This window comes from Amblyomma mixtum, chromosome 1, assembly GCF_055824585.1.
Source record: "Amblyomma mixtum isolate Tamu chromosome 1, ASM5582458v1, whole genome shotgun sequence".
In the NCBI taxonomy this organism is placed as follows: Eukaryota; Metazoa; Arthropoda; class Arachnida; order Ixodida; family Ixodidae; genus Amblyomma; species Amblyomma mixtum.
Window position 1 is genome coordinate 55,235,154 of NC_143012.1, and position 9,432 is coordinate 55,244,585.

Genomic DNA, 9,432 nt, shown 5'->3' on the forward strand with positions numbered 1-9,432 from the left:
TAAGGTAGTTTGCAGGGTCACGGACTACTCTGACATGCATGTCTGTTTTCACCCCTACTCTAAAGACCTTCCGCCCGCGGTGCGCATTGCATATGATGGCATGGATATTAGCGACCTGCCGCAGTATATCCAACGGGATGTCCGTGCCATGACTTCCGACAACAAGTTGCTGTAGTACTATAAGTTACGCTGTGAGAAATTCGATTGCGTACGCAAGAGCCGCAGGTGCTGACTTTACATCTGCTTTGCGCATGCGTATTCAGGAGATGTGTGTTCTAGGAGCAGGGCTCACTTTATATATTTTAGTGTTGAATATCCGTAGTTCACAAGACGCGCGCCGTGACTCCACCGAAGACATGTGGTTGTTTTTCTCCTGTTTTTATCAATCTTCTTATTAATCTGCTATTATTACTCTGCTTCTATTAATTAAAAAAAAACAGACATCTCCTATGCACCTTGGTTTCGGTCGTTGTTTTCTTCCGTCATTTAGTGTACGACGTTCTTTTTCAGTAACAAAAAAACTAACTTCAGGAATGCTTGGACAGGACATTATAGAGGAGTTGAGTCTACGCGTTTCAAAAGTGGTGTAGCACCGATGCAGTCAAAGGCAACCGAGCCTGCGAAAAACAGTGGCGATTTGGCTCCACGCTTCTGTACTTGGGAGAGAACGTGGTGATAAATGAGAAAATTTCCGCGAATTTTTCTACGAATGAATATATCGGTGCTCACGCTCACTTAGCCAAAATGAAAGGCCATTGCATTGCAGATAGCCACGCGCGCCGGCCGCCGGCAGATTCTGCTTAGCAGCACTCTTTCTTTTGCCATGCAGCCGGCTGAAAAATAGTTGCCCTCTTCGGCCTAACCTGCCCTCAAAATATGGCAAGAAGTATACGCTGTCGCTATCGCAAAGTTCGTGAAATGCAGCGCTGCGTTGCGCGTCTCCACGCAGAGGTCATTCGGTCACTCTTGTTAATGCTTAAAATATGTGTTAACTATTGTGTTAAAATATGCAACACACACTCATAGATTCGCGTCCCCTTATTATTGCGGTTAGCAACCTATGTTGGCTACATTTTTATACGATCGGCGCCGAGGAGCACCTTTTTCTTCGACTGCTCGTCCTCTCCCGGTGCTGGAACAAAATTTGATACCAGTCCTACTATATATACAAATCTGAACGGCGCAGAGGTCACGGACACAGGCAATGCAGGTAGGACAGAAAAGCACCCACTACCAACGCATTTTTATTTTGGCAGACACCATAGTTTCCTTATTTTTTATTTAGGCCAGTACATCACTAAAGCCAGCCTGGCTTTGATAATGTACTGGTAGGCTCAGCTGTCCCTCAAAAATGATGGCCGGGTTTTTTTTTTGTTCATGCATGAGAGCACAGTTTATAATCCATAAAACGGAAGGTGCTAACAACAAAATTATCACTTCTGTTAATTACGTCTACGTTTATCATGCAGGAGAATGGCGAAGAAAAATAATAAACATCCTTATTAGCCCCATTGAGAGACTGTTAGTTCATGGTGCAAACTGCCAAACAGAATTCGACATTGTTGAATTCTTTCCATGGACATCAGAGCCAGCGGTCGCGATTGGACGCAAAACCGCCAGCTGCGGTGGTAGAAGCAGCGCATTCTTCAAAGTCACCCTTTCGTCCAGCAAACCTTCGTCCAAACGAAACAAAACCGCTTGAACAGTACTCCCATTCACGCAGCGCCGCAACGCCGAAGTCGGCGAAGAAAGCACGGAATCGCCACTCACTGACGAATTTTCTTCGACGGCTTCAAATGGTTGACAATTTCTTCTACTAGGGAAGGGGTCTTCACTCGGCCGTGTCAGAAACAAAGCCTGTGCTTTGTCGCACACCTCCAGGAAACGGGGGTTCCTAAAACAGCAGTTGGGTGACGTAGCCCCGACCTCGATCCCAACCTTTGTGGTCCTAGCCTTGAACACCAGTCTTTCTTCGCTACCCAAAAGTGCAAGGCATCGCGTTCGGGGCGAAGAACGCAGTGCGCAGTCTCGAAGCATAAGGGATGTCAAGACGGCGTCGGGGACGCCTTGTACGGCCTTTGCGTCGTACCACGGCAATGGTTGCGCTGAAGAAGGAGAATTTAAAGCCAAGTCGTTGTCGTTGCTGGAGGAGCCGTAAGTGATGACCTGCCGCGCCCCTTGTAACCGGTAAGATGTGGCGAGAACTCCCACATGGTCCAGGTCGGCGCCGCGGTCGACATTTAGGCAAACAGTAAACGAATCTCTCGTGTCGGGAGGGTCGACAAACACCGTGTTGACGGCGATCCAGACGGTGGAACTGCGGCTTTGTCCGGCTTGAATTGACACCGCAACCGGCATCCGGTCCACAGGTTGACCTGTGGCGATCTTCAGCACGACGGCAGCTGGCTGCGTGTTCGGGTCTGATGCGTTAGTCGGCTGGACTAAGATCTGCTTGCAGTGCACAGCGTTAGCTGGAAACGAGTGCGGATAGTCCCGGTAGACAACCCGAGCCCGAACAAAGCATGTGTAGAGAAACTCTGCTGTGGCGAGTGCAGTGACACGTATGACAGGTTTCGACAAAGACCTGCGGATAGAAAATGTTTTCAGATATCAGAATTTATGAAGTAATTTGTTGGGGGAATATACAGATTATAAGGCTTCCTAAACTATTGGAAAAGAAGTTGGTTTGTAATTTTTTAACCGGAAAGTTTCCAACGTTACCTATACGATGAACATATGTATGACATGATGAGGCAACGGTACGTATTGAACGCCACCAGTGTGTTGACATATTGGCAGGAAAAATGTTTTTCATCAATGGTTTTCATAAGGCAGCGTGCCACAAGTGTGCCACACTGTAATTTTCGGGTTTCGGTGCATTGTGCCGGCTAACTCTCTGCTCTGTACTTTCTGTGATGGGGAAAAAGGCCTCAATAATATTAAAGTTAGTTATCAACAGCTAGCAGGTAAGAACGCTGCTTGTCATCACACGTTGTTGAGAGAGTTTCCATCGGTGCGAGATAAATATAACAATCCTACCACCGGATCAACCACAACCCTACTTCCGCCGAACAGCTGGTAGTGTATCGTAACTTGTGAAGATCGAATGCTTGATTGAAGATAAATACTGCTTTTTTTGTAATTATATACATTTTGAGCAAAAGTGTACCTACAGATACAATAAACTATAGGTAAAGTCCTGCCTTTTTACTTTGCTCTGATAAATGGATGCAGTTAACATTAAATCAAATTATTTCTTTCGGTGCAACATTTTTAAACGTACTGCACAAAGTGCGCCTGTGATGGTATCAAGGTATCACGAGACAAAGCTGTCCGTTATAAAGAAACCTTATCGACTAATGCGGCATCTATGTTAGATCTTGCCCCACGCCTGAAGGAAATCCTCGAGGCGGGCAGAAATTCACCGTCAGCAGTGCACTACTACAATGAGTTTCTCGATGTAAAGCATACGCCACTCTGTGGAAACAAGTACCTCACGGCGCATTCCAGGGACTGTGAGTTTATATTATTATGTTTAGCACGCGTATACGCTAAAGGAATATCCTTATCAAATCAAATCAAGTTTATTTCATGTTTACAGTACATGCTTATAGGGTATATACATCAGCAGGCCCAAAAGTCGAGACTGCAAATAGGGCCTCCTATGGCTACATGAACAGAATACATAAACCGGCGCATGCACAACAATCCGAGGTAAAAAAAAAAGAAAAAGGAAGGCAAATAAAGAGACAAAAAGGAAAGAAGTGTACAGCAAATGAATGTTACATAGTGATTGCAAACACAAAAACGTTATTAAACATCTAAGGATTCAAACAAGTGGTGTTTTAACATTTTTTTGAATTTGTGCAATGACATTGGGGTTTTCAGTGAAGGGAGCAAATTATTCCAAGTGGAGATGGCAAAGAACGATGTAGTTTGCTTTCCATAATTAGTCCGTACTTTTGGCAACAATAAATTGTTCGACAAAGCAATACGCGTGAGGTTATTATTAGTAATTATATTTTCAGGGACAAAATTAACACATATATACTTATTGATGACTTTGAAAAGAAAAACCAGGACCTGAAATTTGTGTAGATGTTCAAGGGGCATGACATGTAGTGAATGGAACAAAGGTGCAGACGGCTGGGTAAAAGAAGAGAAAGTGATGATTCTAAGTGCTTGTTTTTGCATAGAAATGAGTATTGATGCACAGTAACACTTTGAAAGATTCTTTCTTCCCGCTAGTAACAAGAGAATGAAACCGTCTAGACGCATCTGCAACTAACACTGATTCATTTTCAAATTTTTGTTTGAAGTAGCAAGCGCGTTTTAAAACTATAGTTATGGTTAGAAAGCTGTTTTTTAATTTCTGTCTATTTCAAGGAGCATGCCATGTGCTATGCCCATGTTTATATTATGTTCATGTTTCTGAACTAGCATGCCTTTTTTTCTTTGGATTGCTTGTGGAAATCTGTCAAACTTCTTTTCAGTTTTTCTGTGCTATGAATATTATAGTTGTCCTTTGCACAGCCGATTTTAAAAATGTTATCGTTTACCATGTATTATACATGTAATGCCCATCTGCTAAGGTCTCAACCACAGACTGGCAGTATTTCAAATAAATAAATGAGCGCGAGTGTGCAGGTAAATCTGCCCTATTGGGAACCGTGCGCTTGTTTCTGCGTACCCTAGGTCATGACGGTAGTGTGCGGCGAAGACCTTCAACCCCGTGTGCGTCGACTGCCACTGGTGTCCGTGTTCCTTCCACAGAGCGTGTGGCGCCACCTCTCGGCCGCTGCGGTCGTTGTAGGCGTAGGCCGGCTGTGACTGTTGGCCGATGCCGAAGAGCAGGCCAGCGGCCTCCAGGCTGCCCATGCGGTACAGGATTGTGCCCAGCGAGAAGGGCACGGACATGATCACCACCATCACCAGGAGCACGAACCCGCGTCGCATCTGCGCAGTTCGCTTTCGAGATAAACGACGAGCTTTTGTTCTGGGTACCCAGGTACAAGTTACGATCAGCCCTTAGTTCAACGCAATTTCTTCGTAGCATGTGTTCAGTGAATGTGTTTTCTTGAGACATAAACAAGATAAATGATTGGTTTGGTTTAGGGGGTTTAATGTCTCAAAGCGACTCAGGGTATAAGGGACGCCGAAGTGGAGGGCTCCGGAAATTTCGACCACCTGGGGTTTTTTAACGTACACTGACATCGCACAGTACACGGGCCTCCAGAATTTTGCCTCCATCTAAATTCGACTGCCGCGGCCGGGATCAAACCGGCGTGTTTAGGGTCAGCAGTCGAGCGCCGTAACCACTGAGCCACCGCGGCGGCAAAAAAAGACGAATGAAAATATAGATCTAGAGGCTAGAAATTTCACCTTTAAACTCGCTCCAAGCTGGCACATTTAGAAATTTACAAATAATATTTCGCTAGGCTGGGACAGTTTCTTTCTTGTAATTAAATCTCGATCCATAGGAACCTGGCTCTAGGAAGCTGCCGATCTAACGATCAGATTTTGAGTAACTGGCAGATACACATAAGGTTCAATGTTTTCAGCAACCCGAAATAACGAAAGTAGCTTGCACAACAATCCTGAAGTAACGAAGTCTTTCTGGGGGATGAAAGGAGCAAACACAGAGTTGGTTTCGAACTTATTTTGCCCAGAACGTCTAAACGCTTTGTTTCTGTCGTGCCACAGCAGTATCTAGGCACCCTATTCAGAGCCCAACTTTTGTTTTGACGGTGTGCACGCTGGGCTGCTGCGCAGTGCAACGAACCTGCCATTCGGTGGCGCTGACACTTCGGCCCCCAAACCTTCACATACAAGATATCGCTAGGAGCGGTGGTTGCTTTCGTTATTTCATGCTTTGTGTGAAACACGGCACTTCTCGTCTCCTCCACAACTTTCTGGCTCGGCCTGATACCACAATCATTGCTTTTGTTCTGCGTCCTATTCCAAGATCGCACGTTAAAGGCAGGCTGTGCTAATTTCACGTGATCGTATATCTGGCCTGCATCGCCCTGAAGTATAATCCCAAGAAAAAAACATAGGCGATGAATGCGAGTGATCCGTAAAACGGCTTTATCAATTTTACTATTTTCGAGATTAAATAAGTATTTCACTTCAGCTCTTCACTTCGTAAAATTGAGTTTTCACGATGCGAATAGGCACGCAGAAATCAAAGCAGTTGTGTTCAAGCATATAAGTCTCCAAACTGTGCTTTTTTAACCTTTTTCTTTATAGAACCGCTTACAAGTCTAAGAGGGCTCATCGTCTTAATTCTAAGTGCATGTACTGGCTACAACCAGACTAAGAAATTCTTAGATTGAGATGTTTGAGAGTATATACTGCCTTTTTATGTAACACAAGCAGAATGTATTTTTATTTATTTATTTACAGATACTGCCTCGGCAAACGACCCGAAAAACGCGGGTTCGATCCCGGCCGCCGCGGCTGAATTTCGATGCAGGCGAAATTCTAGAGGCCCATGTACTCTGCGATGTCAGTGCACGTTAAACAACCCCAGGTGGTCGAAATTTCCGGAGCCCTTCACTACGGCGTCCCTCATAGCCTAAGTCGCTTTGGGACGTTAAACCTCCTCCAATCGCAAACCACAGATACTGCCAATCCCATCCGATATTATTGCAGGAAGTACGCCTATAAGATTGTCAGTACATGTAACGGGTTGGAATGAGCTAGGTTCGGCATCATGATAGTGTTAACACCAAATTGAAGCGATTTGGATAACAGGCTAATAATAAAGGGGGAAGAAAATCTCACAGAGCAGTCATTTCTATAATGTTTTCAGTCAGCCTATCTTGTGGATAAAAAAATAAAACGTCAGTATTCAGAGTCGTCGCCCACTGGCGTTGGGCTCTGTGTGGGCCACGGTTGCACTAGACTTTCAGGGCATCGTGAAACGACCATCCTAATCCAAAGTTCTTTTGACCCTGACATCGCTAAGCGGCCGGAAGAATATCTGCGTTTCTTTTATAATTTCTTACAAAACGTAGTGAAATCACTCCGCCATGGCTCTATCACCACGCGGAAACCAGCATCACTTACCCTGTGTTGCCTTAGGATGAGGTGCCGGTCCAGCGAGATGGTGTCGTAGACGTACACCCTCTCCCAGTGGCAGAGGTGATGGTGTGTAGGCCGCTGTGGGAGGCACCGCCGGTTCCTGCCTGACATCACCCCAAGAAACATGTTGCCTTATCACTCGTCGCTGCAGCACACAATGACTGTGAACAATGGCGGCCTGTATTCTTCCTCTTCTTTCTCGCCGAAGGCAGACATCGACTTCGCTTCTGTCAGCCAGCAAGAGAAATACTAATGTTTAGTGAGAGCAAAGGCCGACTGGTAGGAGGAAACATGACCCTGGCCTGCTTCTCCACGTCATTCGACTACGTCCAGAGGAGTTTGAAAGAGTTGATCAGAGGAGAGAATAACCAGTCGTTGATCTTCATTTAGCAGAGATTTATGTGTGTTTTCTCACACAACAAAATATTCTACCCGCACTGGCGTTCTCACAAACCGCCTTGAAACAACGTGGTTAATCAAGCGTGTCCATCCCAGCCCCCCAAAAAACACACATCGTCTGGCGCCTAAAACCGCGCTTGGCTACCACCACATCTCCTGAGTTCCCAAAGGAGTGCTGATGCTGCGACACGTGGCGTTCCCAGCCTCATAATTTCCTCGCCTCCGCAGCATGCATGTTCCCACCGTCCTTTTCACAACAGAGGAGTACTGCCGATGAACAGCAATGGCCAGTGAATAGTAATACCAATTTCAAGACCGAACGCCACCTGCCTTCTTTCTGGTTTTATAGGAAGTGCGACAGTGGAATATGTGGCTCAACATAAGACTCGACATATGCGCAATAAACGCTGGATCCGACCATGCGCTTTTTCATTACACGTAGAGTTTCGCGCAGCCTTGTAATCCTCCTCCAAATACTCCTATCGGCGTTTTCCTCCTCATACAGTTACTACATTCAAATGTACTCATGGGCTCTTCCGACAGTTCTTCTAGTGGCACCACTGAGACGATAGCATGTACCTGCGGAAGGCCCCGTTTATGCACGCGAAGGACTTTGCGTTGGCCGCATCCTTGGCGTGTTTCAAGAGCAGGAAACTCTCGGAGGATTTGGTACTGGGAACTTTGCCAAAGAGATACAAAGTTCTCCAGACAGCGCGGGTGCTTGTACATTCTTGTGCAGTGCGGTTCTCGACTTGCGGCAGTAATAAGGCTTGGATTGACGTTATTGTGTGTACTCCCAGTTTTTTCCTGTCCCCATCGACAGGCACCATAACACCCTTTTCCAGCTCTATCGTTCTCCTCGTGCACAATAGCAGGGCTGATGATTCTTCAGTGCGAACTCTGCGCTTCTTTGAAATAAACATATATGTCTGTCAAGTCGTGCGCACACATTGGTTCTTTGGGCAAAACATCCAATCGGACACGAAATGTACCGCCCCGAAGTAACGCAGCTTCTCGTACTGGTTTTTAACGCGACAGCGTTAAGGCTCCCTTTGTGCATAAAATCCGGCGCCAGCGTCGTCAGTGTCGGCGTTGTGAGCGAAGAATCTCCGGAGAAAAAACCTAGGTGGGCAACCTATGTCACGTGACCTTGTGGCCTCATCATAACCTGCCCACCCATTTGTGGGCAAAACTTAAAACCGTGGAAGGGGACAGTTAAGTTAATTACTGTTCGCGAGAAGTTGCGAAGAAGGAGCAAACTGGGCCACACAAGCAGCACCTGCCGTCGCAGAGCCATCGCTTAACCACTGCACCACGAAGGGGGCAGTTAAGTTAATTACTGTTCGCGAGAAGTTGCGAAGAAGGACCAAACTGGGCCAAACAAGCAGCACCTGCTGTCCCAGAGCCATCGCTTAACCGCTGCACCACGAAGGGGGCAGTTAAGTTAATTACTGTTCGCGAGAAGTTGCGAAGAAGGAGCAAACTGGGCCACACAAGCAGCACCTGCCATCGCAGAGCCATCGCTTAACCACTGCACCACGAAGGGGGCAGTTAAGTTAATTACTGTTCGCGAGAAGTTGCGAAGAAGGAGCAAACTGGGCCACACAAGCAGCACCTGCCGTCGCAGAGCCATCGCTTAACCACTGCACCACGAAGGGGGCAGTTAAGTTAATTACTGTTCGCGAGAAGTTGCGAAGAAGGAGCAAACTGGGCCACACAAGCAGCACCTGCCGTCGCAGAGCCATCGCTTAACCACTGCACCACGAAGGGGGCAGTTAAGTTAATTACCGTTCGCGAGAAGTTGCGAAGAAGGAGCAAACTGGGCCACACAAGCAGCACCTGCTGTCGCAGAGCCATCGCTTAACCACTGCACCACGAAGGGGGCAGTTAAGTTAATTACTGTTCGCGAGAAGTTGTGAAGAAGGAGCAAACTGGGCCACACAAGCA

General features: G+C 46.5%; 1 protein-coding gene across 1 annotated transcript; it reads right to left on the bottom strand.

Annotated features, from left to right (window-relative positions):
- Positions 1 to 1,527: 1,527 nt before the first annotated feature.
- Positions 1,528 to 7,212, bottom strand: LOC149366336 (uncharacterized). Its single transcript, XM_089570333.1, has 3 exons — positions 7,072 to 7,212; positions 4,691 to 4,956; positions 1,528 to 2,584 (listed from the first exon to the last, which is right to left on the bottom strand). The coding sequence occupies exons 1-3, from the start codon at positions 7,210 to 7,212 to the stop codon at positions 1,528 to 1,530; spliced, it is 1,464 nt and encodes a 487-aa protein (XP_089426459.1).
- Between the last annotated feature and the right edge of the window lie 2,220 nt (positions 7,213 to 9,432).